This window comes from Camelina sativa, chromosome 8 (genome assembly GCF_030686135.1).
Source record: "Camelina sativa cultivar CO46 ecotype springtype chromosome 8, ASM3068613v1".
NCBI classification, from domain to species: domain Eukaryota; kingdom Viridiplantae; phylum Streptophyta; class Magnoliopsida; order Brassicales; family Brassicaceae; genus Camelina; species Camelina sativa.
In genome coordinates, this window is record NC_141887.1 from 19,486,091 (window position 1) to 19,506,966 (window position 20,876).

Consider the following 20,876-nt stretch of genomic DNA (forward strand, 5'->3'; position numbering starts at 1 on the left):
GTTCAACTTCTTTCAGATTCACAATACATGTTTTATGATTTGAAGCTTAATTTTCTTTTTCGTCTTAGTGAACCAATATTTTTACTAGGATTAAAGAATAACTTTTCACAAAAGACAATGTCAAAAACCTTATTCCATATAAAAGGTTTTCCTATTTCTCAAGTTGTGTAGGCTTACGATTACAATATTTAATCTAATACCAAAGTATGGAAATAACCCAAATATACAACATTTATATGTTAATTACACAAATGAGCTCTGGCTCATAATACCCTCCCCCCCTCCCTCCCGCACAAGCTGGAGTATGAAGATCACGAATACCCAGTTTGAGAAAAAACTCATCGAACTCATTGCGACCAAGAACCTTCGTAAGAATATCAGCCAACTGAACCTTAGTCGAAACATGCTGAGGAGCAATAACACCTTTAACAATCTCATCTCGAATAAAATGACAGTCTGACTCAATATGTTTCGTCCTTTCATGAAAAACAGGATTTTTACTCATGTGAATAGCAGCCTCATTCTCGCAATGAAGTGGCACCGGAGCAGAACAATCAACACCCATGGAGAAAAGAACCTTCCGCAACCACAAAATCTCACACACAGTCTCTGACATGGCACGGTACTCTGCTTCAGCCAAAGAACGAGAGACGACATCCTGTTTCCGTGTCTTCCAAGAAATCGGAGATCCTCCCAATTGAATAAACCAGGCAGTTAGTGATCGCCGTTGCAATGGACAATTGTTATAATCAGCATCACACAAAGCCGAGAGACGAAGAACAGTACCAGCTCAGAGTAAAATACCCTGACTCGGATTACCCTTGAGGTAACATACAACACGAGAAGCTGCCTACCAATGTTCCACCTTCGGAGCAATCATGAACTGAGACAAAATATGGATTGCATAGGAGAGATCCAGTCGAGTAACAGCCAGATAAATGAGACGACCAACTAAACGTCGATAGCGAAAAGGATCAGGCAACAACTCACCATCTACTGTAGCCAAATGATGATTTTGTTCTATCGGATGAGACACCGGTTTGGCGCCAAGTAAACCCGTGTCGGACATAATATCAAGCGTGTACTTGCGTTGAGAGAGATACATACCTGTCGAATTTCGAGCAACTTCAATACCCAAAAAATACTTAGAGATACCAAGACCCTTCATATGAAAACAAGAACTTAAGTATTATTTAAAATCAGTGATGACCATAGATGAGCTCCCGGTAACAATAAGATCATCAACATAGACAAGGAAATGAATTCGACGATCATCGGCAGCAAATGTGAACAAAGAGTAGTCCTTTAATCTTTGAGTGAAACCATAGTCCTTAAGAGCAGTAGAAAGCTTTGAAAACCAGCAACGAGGCGCCTGTTTTAGACCGTAAAGAGAATTGTGTAAACGGCAGACTTGAGTTTTATCAGGTGTACGGAAACCCGAAGGAGGACGAATGAACACTTCTTCTTCCAAATCACCATGAAGAAAAGCATTATGGACATCCATTTGATGCACTTCTCAATCTTGAGAAACCGCAACTTCCAAAAAGGACCGCAACGTCGTCATCTTACAAACAGGTGCAAAAGTCTCCTTATAATCCAGACCCTCAGTCTGATTATTACCGATGATATATCATGGTTTTTAGGTGGTTTTAGCCATGATATAAGTCTTATTTATAGACTCTTTTTGGTATTTTTAGAGTCTTTTGAGTCTTTATAGGATTTAGCATGGATGGGAGCAAAATAGGAGGATTTGGAGCAAATTCAAGCATTGAGGCTAAGCTGTGAAGTTGGGAGACAAGTTCAGAGACTTGCATCGGTCGATGGAAGTGATGGTGTCGATTGATGCATCATCCAGCAGAAGAATCGGAAGTTTTCCCACAAGTTTTGAAGATTTACAAAGTTGCCCCAAAGTCTTCCATATTTGCATCATTAGTCTCTGAACGTTTTTAGGAATATAAATAGGATTTTTGGATCATTGTTTAGACCTAAGTTATTTTCAAATTTTATTTTCTGCTATCTTTTGAGAGAGAGACCTAGAGAGCTTTTTGGGAGAGACAAGAACTCAGCCCTGTTGAGAGAAGCTTTTCTAAACTCCTTTGTTCTTCTCTTTTGAATTTAATGATATCTATTTTATCCATGGTTTTTGTTTCATTAATCATGTCTGAGTAGATCTCTTGTTAGGTTCAGGGTTTTTCATAGGGTTTTTATGATTTATTAGATCTATTATTTTTAGGATTCTTTATCTTTCTAGATCTTCATCTTAGGTTGTTCTTCATATTAATTCTTGATTGATCACCTAGAGTTAATACCTAGGAAAATAAATTGATATGAGAATATAATTGATTTTCCTGATAACCTTTTGACGAGCAAAATTACTTTCTGCAAAGAGATTTGATTTAGTGATTTTGTGAACAATCTAAACTTGTTTTTAAAGCTGATTTATTACCTAGAATTTTGCAAAGAGATTTGGATTTTATGATTTTAAATTTAGATAATATTTGCAGTTAGAACTGATTTATTTTACAAAAGAGTTTAGAGTTCTAGATCTGATCTTAATTGCTTGAATCCTAATTTATTGATTGATTTAATATTTCATAAATTCCTGACAAAATCCCTAGGCCTAGCTTTTTAATTCCCTGAGTTTACAACACTTTTTAAATTTTGTTTCTGCATTGTTTTTAAATTAATATTTTGATTTAGCATAATTAAAAGATTATTAAATCTATTGTGTGATCTAGAGTCCTTGTGGATATGATCCCTAAATACTACAATGATCTCTTAATTTGAGAGAGTAGCTCTAGGGTAAATTTGAGCATATCAACCGAGAACAACAAGTCGAGCCTTGTAACGCTCAAGCGTTCCATCAGATCGGTATTTCAAAGTAAACACCCATTTGCAACCAAGAGCTTTCTTCCCTGGAGGCAAAGTTTCAACCGTCCATGTACCTTGGTCTTCAAGAGCAATGATTTCAACACGAACTGCTTCACGCCAATTTTCATCTTCGAAAGCCGCAACATATGTGCGAGGAATAACACCAGCAGTTATCGCAGCAAGAAACGCACGATGATGGACCGAGAACTGAGAACAATCAACATAAGAGTCAAGCGGATACCAACTAGATTCAAATAAAACATCATCATGCTCCAAATGAGTCGTGTTAGTCACATAACAATCAAGACGTTTAGACTTAAACTTTGGACGACATCCTCTTCCCATAGGAACAGCATCCTCATCATCATCAACAGAAGAGATAATACACTCATAAGTCTCAGCAGAGACATCGGGAGATACAGGGGATGTCGGAGAAAGAGAAACCTCACTCTCCGGTAAAGACGGCGTAGGACTCACAGGAGGAGATGCCGGAGAAGAGACATCCGGTATAATAGGATCAGTTGTGATCCCCGAGACCTCAACCCGAGGACTATCAGCCAACGCAGTAGGCAGAGTCGGAACCAAAACCCGCGCAAAAAAAATCATCCTCGTCGTCCGGTATATGAGGACGAGGAGTCAATGTAGTCAATGGGATAGGAGACTCCAAAGGAACCTCAGCAAAAGGATATTCATTCTCAAGAAACACAACATCACGAGATGTAGAAATCGCACCATTCTCAAGATCATATATCTTCCAACCCTTCTTCCCGTAAGGGTAACCAAGAAAAACAGAACGATTGCTCCGAGAAGCAAACTTATCGCCGCCATGACGTTGATTATGAGCATAGCATAACCAACCAAACACGCGTAAATGATTCATAAGCGGTGGTCTGTTGTAGAGTATCTCGAAAGGAGTCTTACCTTGTAAAACCACCGTAGGCGTTCTATTAATTAAATAACCTGCCGTAAGAACACAATAGCTCCAAAACTCCACCGGAAGGTGAGCCTGAAACCGCAAAGCCCGTGCAACATTAAGGATGTGTCGATGCTTCCGTTCGACTCTCCCGTTCTGTTGTGGTGTACCAACACAAGAAGTCTCGTGAATTATGCCTCTCTCGCGGAAAAAACCACCGAGACTCAGAAACTCGGATCCATTATCACTTCTAATAGTTTTTACTTGCTTGGCGAACTGCCGTTCAACCATAGAAATGTAGTCACGCAAAGTAGAAGCAGTATGAGACTTGTTTGGCAACAAATAAAGCCACACAGCACGAGAATAATCATCAACAATGGTGAGAAAAAATCGAGAGCCACAGATTGTCGTTGTCCGATACGAACCCCATAAATCACAATGAACTAGATCAAAAACCGCAGAATTTTTATTATTGCTAATGGAAAAGAGTCTCGTGTTTGCTTGGAACGAATACAAACGTCACATGTTTTGGAATCAAAAACATTACTACAACTACTAGAATCGGAAAACTGCATCAGCTCCATGGTCGTGGACGAGGGGTGTCCCAAACGACGGTGCCATACATCCTTAGGTTGCTGATCCAAAGCTCGTGTCACCGCTGTAAAAGCCATCCCTCGGTAAAAATACAGACCATTGTCTTGTTCACCCGCTCCAATCACCGTCTGTGTGATGCGGTCCTGAACAACACAAATCTTATCAGATATCTGAAAGATACAGCTCCTATCTCTAGTTATGTGAGAAACCGATATAAGATGACATTGCAACCCATCAACAAAAAAACACATTCAGTAACCGAAGATGAGACCCAAGAGAAATCTTCCCTTTCTTAGTCGAAATAGTGAACCGACCATCCGGCAATTTGATGAACATAGGTGCCATACCACAAACATCCAAGAGAAAATCAAGACTACCCGTCATGTGATTCGATGCACCGGTGTCAATGATCCAAGATTCAATGAAAAACTTACCCGAAAGGTGATCATTAGTACTAGCATTCCTTGTATTCAGCATATCCTTTAGCTTTATCCACTCTTGATCACTCAAACCACTAAACCCCACACGATCTGCCTCCGTGATCGATGTAGAGCCCACAAACGCCGGTGACGAAGTCGTGACATGATGGACTTGTGGCGTCTCAACACGCTTTGGAGGAATAGTTGCCACCCGACGATCGACAGTGGAAGTGCCAGGACCACCTGGCAGAATGTTGGGCAGTTTAGAACGTGGCCGATCGCCCCACCACCATGGATAACCGATCTTGCGAAAACAATGATCAGCTAAATGGCCTTTCCGTCCACAGCTCGTACATAACGCAGACGGATCACGCAATTGTGATGACGTAGCCATACGAGCAGCACTTTGAACAGCGAAACTAGCTCCTTCATTTCGTGCTTCCAACAATCGACGAGCGCACTTAGATTCCTCATCTTGCGAGACAACCTGATATGCCTCATCAACAGATGGAAGTGGGTCACAGGAAAGAAGAGAAGACTTGACAGTCCCAAACAGACTTTCATCAAGCCCCATCAAAAATTGATGCAGCTTATCTTCTTCCCGTTCTTTCGCAATTTCTTAAACCGTCTTGGCACGTTGAAGATCCGCAAGACTCGTCCATAGCTTGGTCAGCTTTCCATAATATGCCTCAACAGCCGATCCTTTTTGCTGACAATTTGCCAACTCAGTTTTAATACGTTGTACACTCTGTCCATTCTTCACAGAAAACCGCTTTCATGATGAGACAAAGAGCTGCTCAAATCCGGTGCTACCGTGAGTCTGATCCAAGAGACCACCATTGCATTATTTGCCCACCAGTCTTCAAGATCATCAGAATCATCATTAGGTTGAGGGATAGTACCATCCACAAAACCAAATTTCTTTCTTGCCCGTAAAGCAAGTCGAAGATTCATTGCCCACTCATCATAGTTAGGGCCACGAAGTTGTGGTTGTGAAATCACAGACCCGGGATTACCTCCAGCAGAGAGATCATACGGATCGATCCGACGCCGTGCCGACTCAACCCGTGCCTTGGATCTGAAAGACAGAGAAGAACTCATCTTAGAAACAGAGTCTTCCTCTGACATGATTTAAGATATGTATACCGACAGAATGATCAAGTATACTAAGGTCAAGGAAAAGAGAAAACAAAAACGAAGATTTAAGCTTTAACAAGTATGGGTATAGAGGATCGAAGAACCTAAAATTTTAGGTTTAGCTCTGATACCATGTCAAAAACCTTATTCGGTATAAAAGGTTTTCTTATTTCTCAAGTTGTGTAGACAATGCCTTATATACGATTACAATATTTAACCTAATACCAAAGTATGGAAATAACCCAAATATACAACATTTATATGTTAATTACACAAATGAGCCCTGGCTCATAATAGACAAAGCAAAGCTTATACAGAAAATTAACTGAAAAAAAAAGACATTAAAAAGACATTAAGCTCGCATATAATTCTATAGTATAATAATAATTTCATGAATAAATTAGTAACTATATAAATAATTAATATAATTGTAATTTCTTATCTATTTTTGTTAATGAAAAAGTATTTCACAAGAATATTTATTTAAATTTAAAGTTCAAGTGTTGATGTACATATTTTTATGCATAACTAAAAACACTATTTATTTATTAATATTTTTTTGCTTTATGACATATATGAACTTATTTTTATTTATTTGTTATTTCTAGTCATGATTATTTATTGTATAATTTATAAATTTTTTATTAATCAATCATGAAAGCGGATTTTAAGGTGTCCTGCATCATTTATGGAGTTATCTACAACATAGTGCGTTTTCCATTTTATCAGGCATGAAAAAAAATAAACTTGATTGGTGTAGTTATTATGGATTTCTTTTTTTGGAAATATGTCCAGCTTATTTAGGTCACCATTCATGGTTTAAATGGCGTACGAAGGAGTGTTATTAATGAACTTGATATCTTACTCTCTATAATCATTGCTCACATCTTGTCAATATTATTGTATATTTTTATTTATTGGTAGCATGCATAAAGCTGAATTCCCACTAAAGCTGAAATCCTTTTGTCCCGCTTATTTAGGTCACCATTCATGGCCTTAGAGGAAACTACCACATTCTATATAAAACTTTTCTAAAATACCACATTTGAAATATCTTTTTTAACCTACCACAAATCAACTTTTGTCAGATAATAGAAAGACGAAACTGTCCCGGTAGAGAGATAAACTTTCTTGTTTTTGATTTGACATGGGACCTAGAATGACATGAATTAAAAAAATATAAAAATAAATAAAAGAAAAAATTGACGATGGAGATATTTATCTGTTTTTTTTTTGGACCAAAGGACAAATCATTATTGTCCGTGAGATTTGTTAAAATAACATAAGACGGTGGACAAAATTTGGTTCTGTGGACAATGTGTGCTTCATAGACAAGTTGAGGAGTACAAACTTGTCCATTAGCTTAAAGTACTTCAGTACATAGATAAATAAAGGACTACTTGTCCATCTTTTGTGCGAGTTTAAAACTGGTCCACCGAGTTACTACAAAAGTTGTCTACAAATTTTTTTGTGAATCATCTAGTGCATGAAAAAATTAATAGAGGAAAAATAGAAGTTTTGGGCAAGTGTAAAACTTGTCTATCGAGTAAATAAAGTATTGTCTTTGTAAATAACTTGTCGATGACAAGATTAATAGTGGACAACCTGGTGCATTTAATTGGTCCATCAGCTGAATCCCCTAATTCAAATCGTCTATCAAATGAACATAGTTATGATTGGTCTACTATAAAGAGACAAATTTCATATTAGAACAAGTCTAAAAAGAGACCTCAACACAAGGTAAGCTGGAATCGCCATCAAGGTGATCCAATATAGTCAAATTCCAATCCAAGAGCAAGAAAATTTTTAATCCTTGCTTGTGCTCCAAACAAATCGGTCTTGCAAGGAGGAGAGGAAGACTCGCCGGCGACGAATGGTTAGATCTGGTAATGAATGTAAGACTGACGACAAAACTAAAGGCAAAGACCAAGAGATAAATATGAGGAGGCGATCTGGCGGTTCCGGTTGGTCCGGCAAAAGAGCTCCAACGATGACGGTGGCAAGAAGAGCTCCGGTTGTCCTTTGGTTCTGTGGGTGTAAATTTTTTGGAAAGAAAAATTAAAACATATGACAGGAAAAGAGGTTTTTTTGTGTTTCGATTTTGTGAATTTGGAGAGATATGAAGACCATTAATGGAAGAAGGAAGAGATAAGTGTTAGTTCGTTCACTTTATTTTGGAATTGGTCTGACACAAAAGTTGAAAAAGCAAAACAAAAAACAAAATCGAAATTCTTTTTTTTTTTAATAAAAAATAATAATAATAAGGGTTGTTTTAGTCTTTCACTATTATGCTTGTGGTATTACTGGAAATGAGTTAGTAAATGTGGTAGAATCGTTGAGTTTGGTTTTGGAATACGGTATAATTGTTGAAAAAACTCTTTCCTCTATGTCTATTCCCTCAACCATTTAAATATTAATATTTACCTATGTCCAATAATCTAGTTAGTTGGTTCTCTCTATATATCTGCAAATATAAATTGGTCACATAATAAGTACTACTAGTCTACCACTCTCTGAGATTTTGGTGGGATCGCTGTGACTAGACTACCGGTTCAAACTCAATTGGTTCACAGTAATTGTTTTTTCCATCCATTACACTACTAAACTCAACCATATTTAATCATTACAAAGCACATATATATATTTTTCTAAAAACATTTGGCTGAAAAAGCAGTGAACGTTAAAATGGGTGAATTTATTTTTTTTCTTCATGATTTATGCTTGTATTTAATTTAGGGAAATTGGCAATAGTAACTAAGAAAAAAAACCCAAAATTTAATAACTAACTACTCAACCATATACCTAATATATTTTCTATACAATATACAATATATACCATATTAACCCTACTATATCCACCCTTACCACCACCAACCACACTCCTCTCTACTTCCTAACAACCACCTCTACCACCATCACACCACCTCCAACCACTGGACCATCGCCGAAAAACTGCCAGAAAACCATCGAAGTACCCCGGAAACCGCTGGAAATCGCCAGAAAACACCGGAACTCCGTCAAAAACCACCGGAAAACCACCGGAGCACCGCCGAAACACTGCCGGACCACCAACACCGCCATCCACCCCTATCCACCACTACCCTTAAACCATAAAACCTAAAATTGTAATTTACCTTACCCTTGATCCTAATTTTTTCTAATTTTTTCAAATAGATGGTTATATTATTTGTTAGTTTTTCTTTTTGGTTATTCAGCAAATTCACCCTTTAATTTATCGGAATCAGCTTTTTTTTTTTGCAAACTCTGAATCAGCATATAAACTATTTAATATTATAAATTAAAATTGTAATAAAGTAAGGACACCAAAATTATTAATTATGTTATAAAATATAATTGTGATTAATCCATCACAAGACACATGTCATGACACTTGTTCATGTAATATTACACAACACACCACTTGTCTTTTGTAGTTCACCACTTCATTACCAACTGTATAAGTGTGTGACTCATGTCTTTTGGAGTTCACTATAAATAAGGTGTTGTAAGAAGAGTGAGATAATAGAAATTGTTTTTTAATCAAAAAAAGTCTCTCTCACTCTCGTGGCTTCTCCTCCCTCTCTCACTTTATTATTTCTTGATCTCTTTACAAAGTATTACAAACACATTAACTGTTTTGTAGTTATAGTTTACTTCACGTTATCAGCACGAACGACTCTCGATCTGGTTACAAGTTTGAGCATAAGCGATTTGCGATCCGTCATAAGTTTGAGGTAACATTTAAGTTATGTTAAATTTGTTTAAATTTAATTTAATTTAATTAGTTTATATGCATATTACTATATGTATTATTTATAGAGTAAAAAAAAAACTATACATTCATTCTTGATCTAATGGTAGGCTATGCCTCCTTGATCATTTTGATCTACATTCTTGATTTAATGGTAGGTTCTGCCTCCTTGATCATATGTTCAGATCTATATATTTTAAATCATATGGAAGGCTATGCCTACTAAAATGATTGTTTTAATTTATGAATATATTTTATAGCTTATAATTTTGTTTTATAGTTTATATTTATTGCTAAAACAAGATTTTACAAAATTATTTCATAAAATTTTACATTTAACAAATTGTCTTATTATTTATATAGTAATCATGTCAAACTTGGCAAATCTTGAATTCGCCGCCCTTGATGTCTCTGGAAAAAATTATATGACATGGGCATTAGATGTAAAATTCTATCTAAAAGGGAATGGGCTTCTCAAAACCCTTGATCCGTCAGAAACGGGTTTAGAAGAGGAAAAAGCAAGAACCACGATGTTCTTGCGTCACCATCTCCATGATGGTTTAAAAAATGAATACATCACGAGAGAAAATCCTGCAGATCTCTGGATCGCGCTCAAGGATAGGTTTGATCACCAAAAGTATGTGATCTTACCAAAAGCCAAACATGAATGGCTAAACCTGAGGTTTCAGGATTACAAAAGTGTAAGTGAGTACAATTCCGCTTTGTTCGAGATCACTTCAAGGATGGCTCTCTGCGGAGAAGAAGTTTCTGATTATGATATGATCGAGAAAACATTCCAAACTTTCCATCCTTCAAATGTACTCTGCAGCAACAATATCGAGAAAGTGGGTATACTTGATATTCTGAATTGATGCAAGTTCTGCATGTTGTTGAACAAAATAATGAGCTCGTGATGATAAATCTTCAAACCCGTCCAACTGGATCAGCTCCACTTTCAGAAGTGAATGTTGCTACATCCAGCTATAATAATTGGCAAGGACGAGGACGTGGAAGCGGACGTGGTCGAGGCCGTGGTCATGGTCGTGGAGAAGGTCGTGGACAAGGAAAAGGAAGAGGTTTCTCTCCTAATGACTTCAACGCAAGAAAAACCAATAAGCATCTTCAAATCAATAATGTTGGTCGCCTTATAAAGAAACAAGGTGAAAGTACTTGTTATAGATGCGGCATGAAAGGACATTGGTATCAGACCTGTCGTATTCCAAAACATTTGGCCGATCTGTACCAAGCATCCCAAAAGGCAAAAGAAAGGGATGTTGAGACCAACCTCATCTATGATGAAGCTGGACCTTCTTTCCATGGCCTAAACGATGAACCCCATCTTGATATAGCAGATTTTCTCGCTGGTAATGAAAACAGAAAATCATGCGAATATGGCCGATATGCCATGATATGCTTTGTCATAGTTTGATATGTACTTAATGTTTATAAAATATCTTTTTGGATAACAGTTTTATTATAATATATAATAAGCTTTTTTGTAAGACTTTCTGTTATTTTATTAATGTTTATTTTATAAATATTTTATTTCAGAAAATGTTAAATTTTGAGATTGAGGATGGAGATATGTGTCTAGCAGACAGTGCTACGACGCACTCAATACTTAAAGAGAAAAAATATTTCTCCTCTCTCAAAATAAAAGACTTCGCTAGAAGCGTGAGCACTATATGTGGTAATGCAAAGATTAGTATAGGCTCTAGAAAAGCCAATTTTTCAATGCCAAGGGGAACAAATTTTAAAATTGATGCATTATATTGCCCTAAGTCTCATAGAAACTTGATTAGTTTCCGAGATATCCGAAGAAATGGGTATCATATAGAGACTCTGAATAAGAATGACATTGAATACCTTTGCATAACATCTGAAGAGAAACATATATTGGAAGAATTGCCAATGTTATCTTGTGGATTGTATTGCACAAGAATAACTAATTTTGCATCTTATGTTACAGTAAACTCTAAGTTTACTAGTACATTTAAGATATAGCATGAAAGACTTGGACATCTTGATTCAATCATGATGCGAAAAATTGTGCAAAATTCTAATGGCCATCCATTAAAGAACCAAAAGATTTTTAGATCTGATGAGTTTTCATGTGATGCATGTTCTCAAGGAAAACTCATAATTCAGCCATCGCCAGCCAAAGTTGGGAATGAATCACCAATGTTCTTAGAGAGAATACATGGTGATATATGTGGATCTATCCACCCTTCATGCGGACCGTTTCATTATTTTATGGTACTGATTGACGCATCTAGTAGATGGTCAAATGTGTGTCTATTGACAACACGAAACACGACCTTCGCAAAATTCATTGCCCAAATAATCAGGTTGAAAGTTCAATTCCCTGATTATGCCATAAAGAAAGTCAGGCTTGATAACGCTGGTGAATTCACTTCACAAGCTTTCAATGACTATTGTATGTCAATAGGAATCGATGTGGAGCATCTGGTTCCTCATGTTCATACACAAAATGGCATGGCTGAATCTTTGATTAAACGGCTACAACTTATTGCCAGACCGTTAATATTGAGAACTAAGCTCCCAATTTCTATATGGGGTCATGCTATATTGCATGCTGCGGCATTGGTCAAAATACGACCAAGCGCATATAATAACTATTCCCCTTTACAATTAGCATCTGGCCAAGAGCCAAACATATCCTATCTCCGTATTTTTGGATGTGCGGTTTATGTTCCTATAGCCCCACCGCAAAGAACAAAAATGGGACCACAAAGGAGATTGGGTATATATGTCGGTTATGCATCACCGAGTATAATTCGATATCTTGAACCGCAAACTGGTGATATGTTTACGGCACGTTTTGCCGATTGCCATTTTAATGAAGATGAATTTCCAGCATTAGGGGGAAGAATTAAACAAGTACCAAAATATATTACATGGTATACACCATCTTTGATATATCTTGATCCCCCTACAAATCAAGGTGAACTGGAAGTTCAGAAAATTGTACATTTACAAAGTTTGGCAAATCAATTACCAGATGCGTTCATAGATACAAAAAGGGTGACAAATTCATATATCTCTGCTGCAAATGCACCATCAAGAGTTGAAATTCCTAGAGAGGAACTTGATGGAAGCAAAGCTAATGAATCTAAGGTTCAATTGAAACGGGGGAGGCCAATGGGCTCTAAAGATAAAAATCCCCAGAAAAAAAAAAGAAAATGGGAGATGAAAAGTTACAAGAAGAACCAAATAAAGAGAAAAGTCCTCAGGATGATATAGAAAATTATGAGGTTTCTATTAATTATGCCAAAATGGAATGGTATGGTATAGAGATGAAATCGATGATGATAATGGAATATTCTCTTTTTCTGTATCTAAAGAGATCGATCATGAAAAAGACGATCCAGATCCAAGTCCGTATCATAATGCCAACATAGGCCTGATTGGGAGAAATGGAAAAAGGTATGCAACTTGAGTTGCTCTCCCTCAATAAAAGAAATGTCTTTGGACCTCTTGTCACTGCATCTAAAGATGTAAAACCTTTTGGTTGCAAGTGGGTATTTGTGCGAAAAAGAAATGAGAAAGATGAAATCACAAGATATAAAGCCCGACTTGTTGCACAAGGTTTTTCTCAAAGACCTGGAGTTGATTATGAAGAAACATATTCTCCAGTCATGGATGCAATTACATTCAGGTACTTAATGAGCCTAACGGCTTCTAAGAATTTAGAAATGTACCTTATGGATGTAGTGACAGCATATTTAAATGGATCATTGGATAATGATATATACATGAAAATCCCATAAGGATTTAAGATTCTTGAGGCATTAGACTCTAAGCCTAATGAAATTTGTGCAATCAAATTACAGCGATCACTTTACGGATTAAAACAATCTAGGCGCATATGGTATAATCGCTTAAGCGAATACCTGTTGAAGAAATGGCATGTTAATAATGAAATATGCCTATGCGTTTTTATAAAGAAATCTCCATCGGGATTTGTGATCATTGCTGTATATGTTGATGATCTGAACATAATTGGAACTCAAAAGGAGATTTATGATGCAAGAATTCATATGAAAGAAGAGTTTGAAATGAAAGATCTTGGAAAGACAAAATTCTGTCTCGGGCTTCAAATAGAGCATTTGCAAGATAGAATATTTGTGCATCAATCAAATTATACGAAAAAGATTTTAAAGCGCTTTAATATGGACAAAGCGACTCCTTTGAGTACTCCAATGGTCAATAGATCTCTGAATGTCGATCGTGATCCATTCAGACCTTGTGAAAATAACGAGAAAATACTTGGTCCCGAAGTACCTTATATGAGTGCTATCGGTGGACTCATGTATCTTGCAAATTGCACTAGACCGGATATTGTATTTGCTACGAATCTACTTGCAAGATACAACTCATCTCCTACTCGCAGGCATTGAAATGGGATAAAACATATTCTCCGTTATCTTCAAGGTACGATTGACTCGGGATTATTCTATCCTAGAAACTCTTTGGTTGGTCTAGTTGGTTTTGCAGATGCAGGATATTTATCAGATCCACATAAATCCTGATCCCAAACTGGATATGTTTTCACAATTGGAGGAACTGCAATCTCATGGCGCTCACAGAAACAGACTTTGGTCGCCACTTCCTCAAATCATGCAGAAATAATTGCTCTTCATGAAGCATCGAGGGAATATGTATGGCTCAGATCAATGACTAACCACATGCAAGAATCGAGTGGAATAGTCACCAGTAAAGAGCCAACAATATTATTTGAAGACAATGCTGCTTGTGTCGCCCAAATCAAAGAAGGTTACATAAAACATATACCTCCAAGATTTTTCTCCTACACACATGAACTAGAGCAAAAGAAGGAAGTTGATATCCAACATATCCGTTCAAGTGACAATGCGGCAGATCTATTTACAAAGGCGCTTCCGACTACCACATTCAGAAAGCATATTCACTGTATTGGAATGCGTCATCTACGAGATCTATGAAGAAAGATTATACATATCTTTTCGATGGGAAGATTACGTTACTATACTCTTTTTCCTTTGTCATGGTTTTTATCCCAATGGGTTTTTCCGTGACAAGGTTTTTAATGAGGTAGTACGTAACTTGTCAATGGTGATGGATAATCAAGGGGGAGTGTTATAAAATATAATTGTGATTAATCCATCACAAGACACATGTCATGACACTTGTTCATGTAATATTACACAACACACCACTTGTCTTTTGTAGTTCACCACTTGTCATTACCAAATGTATAAGTGTGTGACTCATGTCTTTTGGAGTTCACTATAAATAAGGTGTTGTAAGAAGAGTGAGATAATAAAAGTTGTTTTTGATCAAAGAAAGTCTCTCTCACTCTCGTGGTTTCTCCTCCCTCTCTCACTTTATTATTTCTTGTTCTCTTTACAAAGTATTACAAACACATTAAGAGTTTTGTAGTTATAGTGCACAACAAATTATACCTTTTTGTCAGTAATAGCCTTTTTGATTATTTTTTTTATAAATAAAAAAACATTTACCAACCCGTACCTACGTATTATGTTATAATCTTACTAACCCCAAACATATTCAACCGTTACAACGGTATATTTTAAAACAATGAAAAATAGAAATTTGTTTTGGCTAAAAACTATAAATATTTTGCTGTAAAAATTAAAATAAAATTTTAAAAAAAATCTCTAAGAGTTCAAATGGATTAATTTCTCTATAGTGTATATATTTGTCTTCATGGTGTGTGTGTAGATAGATATACACATATACTCAGTTTCTGTCTCCACACATACATATAGCCTTTTGTGAGCTAGTGAGATGAGTAGGTTTGTAAATTGAGATTTTAATAAATTTTAGTTGTAGTTACTTTGTCAGATTCATTGAATAAATATTCAATCAATATAGTAAACCAACCCATATTAATAAATAATAAATACAGCAAAATTAATAAACTTGGTCCAAACACTTTGACCCAACTCATTTTCTGAATATAATAACAAATACACAAATTTTAGTAATCAAAAAATTTAAAAATTTAAAATTGCAATAAAGACAACCATAACCGATCATTACAAAACAAAACAAAAAATCAGAAAGAACATTTTATAACCATAAAAATGGGTAAATTCCTACTATATATTTTCCCTTGTGCTGCATGCATACACGTAATAGATCCGGTTATGTTTCCATAGTATACAAACGTAGCCTTTTATGGCGGGAGATAGCTAGGTTAATTGTGTCAATTGGAATTTAATAAACTTGGCATATTTATTTACTCCATTGGAATGAGCTGATAAAACATAGAGATGTTTATATAGTTGATACTAAATACACCAAATGTATTAATTAACCAATTTATTTACTCCATCGAAACAAAAAGTAGTTGATACTAAATACACCAAATGTATTAATTAACCAATTTTGTCATTGGTCCAAATATTTTGATATCCCAAATAAAGTTGTAGTCTCTCATCCATATTGTTGTGCTATGATGGTAGATTTTGTTTCTATCGTTAAGCCGATAACAAATATCAAAATATTATTGTAGTTGCGAGGATACAATTATGTATAATAATACTTCCGTTAGATAGTGTCTGATTTCAAAGACATTACTTTATCCACGTCTATGTTATCGCTTTGTCAAGGTCAAACTAATTATGGTCAAATTAACAATGTCTACATCATCAGTTCCTATCAAGCGTGCCATGACGTACAGTGAACCATGATATTCCCAAGTTGGCTGCAAGCCTGCAACCATGGTAGGCGGGAAAATAACCGTACGCATGGCGTCAGATTCTGAAATTACTCGTTTTTTGTTCATGTACAAGGTAGTTAAAAAATTTAATCATGTTTAAGAATATTTGAATTCTCCAGGCTTTCTTTAGGAACAATACACAAAAAAAATCTGAAGCGATCGACAACTCACATGGAAGTCGTTGGAATTTTTTTAACATAATAATATGTTTTGACTAATCAATAATCCGTTATTTGTATATACGTTCTGATCATTGGAGATACGAACATTCGACGATCCTATATGGAGATGCGAGATCACAAGAATAAGAGAAACGCGTACATTTATAAACGAACTTATAATAACTAATCCTGATTGAAAACGCACATGTTATGTTTTATTTTTTAAGGCAAAAGTTACATTAATTTCAGCTAATCCAAATTTTATTAATTGACAATATGTCTTCAGTTGATTGTGGTTATATTAACATATTAACCGATGGTAACTGTTGGAATAATGAATTGTGGTTATATGAAAGAAAAGAATAACAATAATGTATGCAATTAAAAATAGGGTAATAGCAATCTGTAGCCCTAGAAGACTCGATAATTAACTGACACAAACAAACATTGTTTTGTCAGTATTTGTGTAAATGATTTTACGTTATTGTCTCTCACCTTTTTTTTCACAAGTTGTTTAACTTTCATCTTTTCTCTCTCCTTGCCTCTTTCTCCGACGAAGAGTTTGCTTTTTTTGCCCCAAGAAATTGACATCAACAAATATTTCACAGCAAAACAAAACTAAGTTAGAATATAACTGATTTTCAATGATCGCTGAAAAACAAAATTGTAGAACTTCTTTAATCGTGATATTGTTCTCGGAGCTGGTGGAATCGTGAGAAGATGACGGAAGATGGCAATGGCTAGATAAAAGATGATGATGATATATAACCCACAGTGGTGATGATGTGAGAGGAAGAAATAAGGCATAAGTGATACCGGCGGTGATAATATAAACCGGGATGATTGTGAGTGAGTCTGGCATAGGCGGTGGCGGCGAAATCGCAGAGGCTATGGTGGCGACGAGACTACGGTTAGCTTCCACAGTTGAGCGAAAGATACCTACTAGATCTAGTGCATCCACAGCTTTATCTACAATTTTCTGGTAACAAAACATCTCAAATGATGCTAATAGGATTTTCAAAGTTTTGAAATCGATTCGACCAAAATTTTCTGGTAACAAAACATCTCTTTATTTAAAGTTGTATATGATATATTGAAAACCTTAGCATGTTCTAAATAATTTATCACGTTATCAATTGTGAATGTCTCTAACATTCTTCTTAACTCGTTATTGTAATTTTTATCATGTTAACATGTAAAGTAAACTTGATTATATGCCACATATATTTAATAGTTAACTATATAAATTTACAACCGAAATCACTAAATGCCTCACAGTTATTTTGGTATATATGACATAAATAAATAAGTAAACACAATAAATATAAATTATCACCTAAATCATAAACTTATCGCGCTATCAAATGATTTAACATGATATATTTATAAGCTTAATTACATATATATTGTTATCGTGTTAATCCAATAAACAATTATCTAACAAATTCATAATATGTTTTTACTAATGCATTTGGTGAAAAATTTCGTCAAAATTTAATACAAAATTTTTGGATATCAATATGTAATCTTATCTTGATATCATATTTGTAACGCCCCGACCGCCACCTCTCAGTAGGCCCTATATCCAATCCCAGTCCATGGGCCCACCTTCCTTAATGGGCATTACGTCCTCTCACTAGGCCCATGGGCCCATCTATATCCGACGATCGGTTTGCTACGTCCGAAAGGCTTTAAAGACTCGTTACCGTCCAAACAAGTCACCACATGATATTTTCCTGTGTTTTGTCCTCACTCGCACAGTTCTGACAGTCACTTCCCGGTAGGTCACCCATTTTAAGACTACTCCTGTATAAGCTTGCTTAACTCTGGAGTTCTCTCAGTACCTTTGAGTGAAAAGATAAGTGCACTTTGGTGACATAGTGTAACGCTCCAACCGCCACCTCACAGTGGGTCTCATGTCCAATCCCAGTCCATGGGACCACTTTCCTTAATGGGCCTCACGTCCTCTCACTAGGGTCTTGAGCCCATCCATATCAGACGGTCGGTTTGCTACGTCCGGGAGGCTTTAAAGACTTGTTACCATCCCTACAAATCACCACATGATCTTTTCCTGTGTTTTGTCCTCACTCCCACAGTTCCGATAGTCACTTCCCGGAAGGTCACCCATCCTCAGACTACTCCAGCTCAAGCACGCTTAACTCTGGAGTTCTCTCAGGCCCCTTGACCATAAAGATAAGTGCACTTTGGTGATATAGGTGGTCAAATCAATTCTTTTAAACCTCTTTGCAAGTCTCTGAAACCGGGAGTGTCACACATAGGTGGTTAAATCAATTTTTTTAAACCTCTTTCCAAGTCGGGGTGTCACAATTCAACCCCACTAACAAATCGCAACAACCTCGTTGCGCACCAAGACCGTCACCCCCGATGGTGTGAGTCCACTCGACTCCACACTCGTTTGGGTTCGGCTCTGATACCACTTGTAACGTCCCGACCACCACCTCTCAGTAGGCCCCATGTCCAATCCCAGTCCATGGGCCCACCTTCCTTAATGGGCCCCATGTCCTCTCACTAGGTCCGTGAGCCCATCTATATCCGACAGTCGGTTTGATACGTCCGGGAGGCTTTAAAGACTTGATACCGTCCCTACAAGTCAATACATGATCTTTCCATGTGTTTTGTCCTCACTCGCACAGTTCCGACAGACACTTCCCAAAAGGTCACCCATCCTAAGACTACTCCAGCATAAGCACGCTTAACTGTGGAGTTCTCTCAGGACTTTTGACCGAAAAGATAAGTGCACTTTGGTGACATAGGTGACCAAATCAATTCTTTTAAACCTCTCCGCAAGCCGGGATGTCACAATAACCAACCATGGAGAGAACCTCGGCTCCGCCCTCCTCCATATAGAGACAACATTGCGTCGAAAAAGAAGATGTGGTATTCTGTTTTAATCATTTTTTTGGGTCAACATATTAATCTTACATATTCCAAACTGAAAAAGGAGAAAGTAGGAGAAAATTTTGGTTTAAAAAATTAAGAAAAAAATATTTTTCCATTAAATACGTTTTACCAATAGAACAAAGTTGAAACCAATATTTTTGAATAATTTTTTTTGTTAGGTGAAAAATATGAGACGATCTATGTTTATATAGAAGTGAGTATTTATAAAATTTAGAATAATTAACTGTATATTTTCTTTAATTCCATTTCTATTTTTTTGTAGAATTAATAACTCAAAATTAAAAATAAATGTTATAATTCCGAATTTAATGAAATATATATATATATATATATATATATATATATATATATATATATATATATATTTATAATCTCCTTATAATTATTTTTAAAAAATAATAATTTATGTAAATTTTGTAATTTTTTGATAATTCTCCTTTTACATTTTTGTAAATTTTTAATCTCAAACCCCTTCTATTAAATATTAATTTTTACACATGTCAAAATCTCATATTGATATAAACTTGACACATGTCAAAATCTTATTAATGGCTAATTCTCAAAACCCAACTTTATATAATAAGATGATTAAACAAATAAACCTAGTGATTTTATGACTAATTTAGGTTATTCAACATAAATCTATATTTTATATAAATATATCACTCTAAAAAAAAAAAAAGATGTATCACAAGTAAACCAATTGTCATGGTAAACTCATCCGGAATAAATCTCAATTCTTACTTTTGCTTAATTTTCACTATGATCATAGTTATGATACCTTTGATACATTCAGAAGCTCTTCAAATTCTACAAGCTAAAGATTCATTTCGAGGTTACCTTACGAGAATCACGATTCAAAATGATAATGACTATCTTCTTGGAATCCATTGTAAATTTAGAGATGAGGATATAGGCTTTCACATACTTGGTACAGGTGAATTATTAGCTTGGAAATTTCACATTAACTATTATTTATCGATGCTTTATTTTTGTGGTTTTAGCCAAGGACAAATAAATGAAGGTGTGTTCACAATTTACAGAGCATTTAGAGATTTTTTAGATGTGCAAACTGTAAGCAGATGTCCACACAAAACCCAACTTATTCAATTATCACAATATTCACAATCACAATCATTCATGTAGCATAACAACAACACTAAACATATTCATTACTGCGTATACAAAAACTCAAGGAATTTACACACATATTTAGTACTTAACTTTTCAGCTTTCTCTAACTAACTTTTCTTATCTTATAAAATGCTTCTTTAAAGAGTTAATCAGGAAAGATTACAGCTTAAATAGTATCACCCTAAACCAAAACAATAGTAAATCAAGATAGTAAATAACCGAGAGT

General features: G+C 35.8%; 2 protein-coding genes across 2 annotated transcripts; both read left to right on the plus strand.

Annotated features, from left to right (window-relative positions):
• The first annotated feature begins 10,053 nt into the window (after window positions 1-10,053).
• LOC147940188 (uncharacterized) lies at window positions 10,054-10,557 on the plus strand. The gene has a single exon (XM_087461190.1). It carries the CDS (start codon window positions 10,054-10,056, stop codon window positions 10,555-10,557), a length of 504 nt encoding a protein of 167 aa, XP_087317316.1.
• Window positions 10,557-11,114, plus strand: LOC147940189 (uncharacterized). Its single transcript, XM_087461191.1, has one exon. It carries the CDS (start codon window positions 10,557-10,559, stop codon window positions 11,112-11,114), a length of 558 nt encoding a protein of 185 aa, XP_087317317.1.
• Window positions 11,115-20,876: the final 9,762 nt, after the last annotated feature.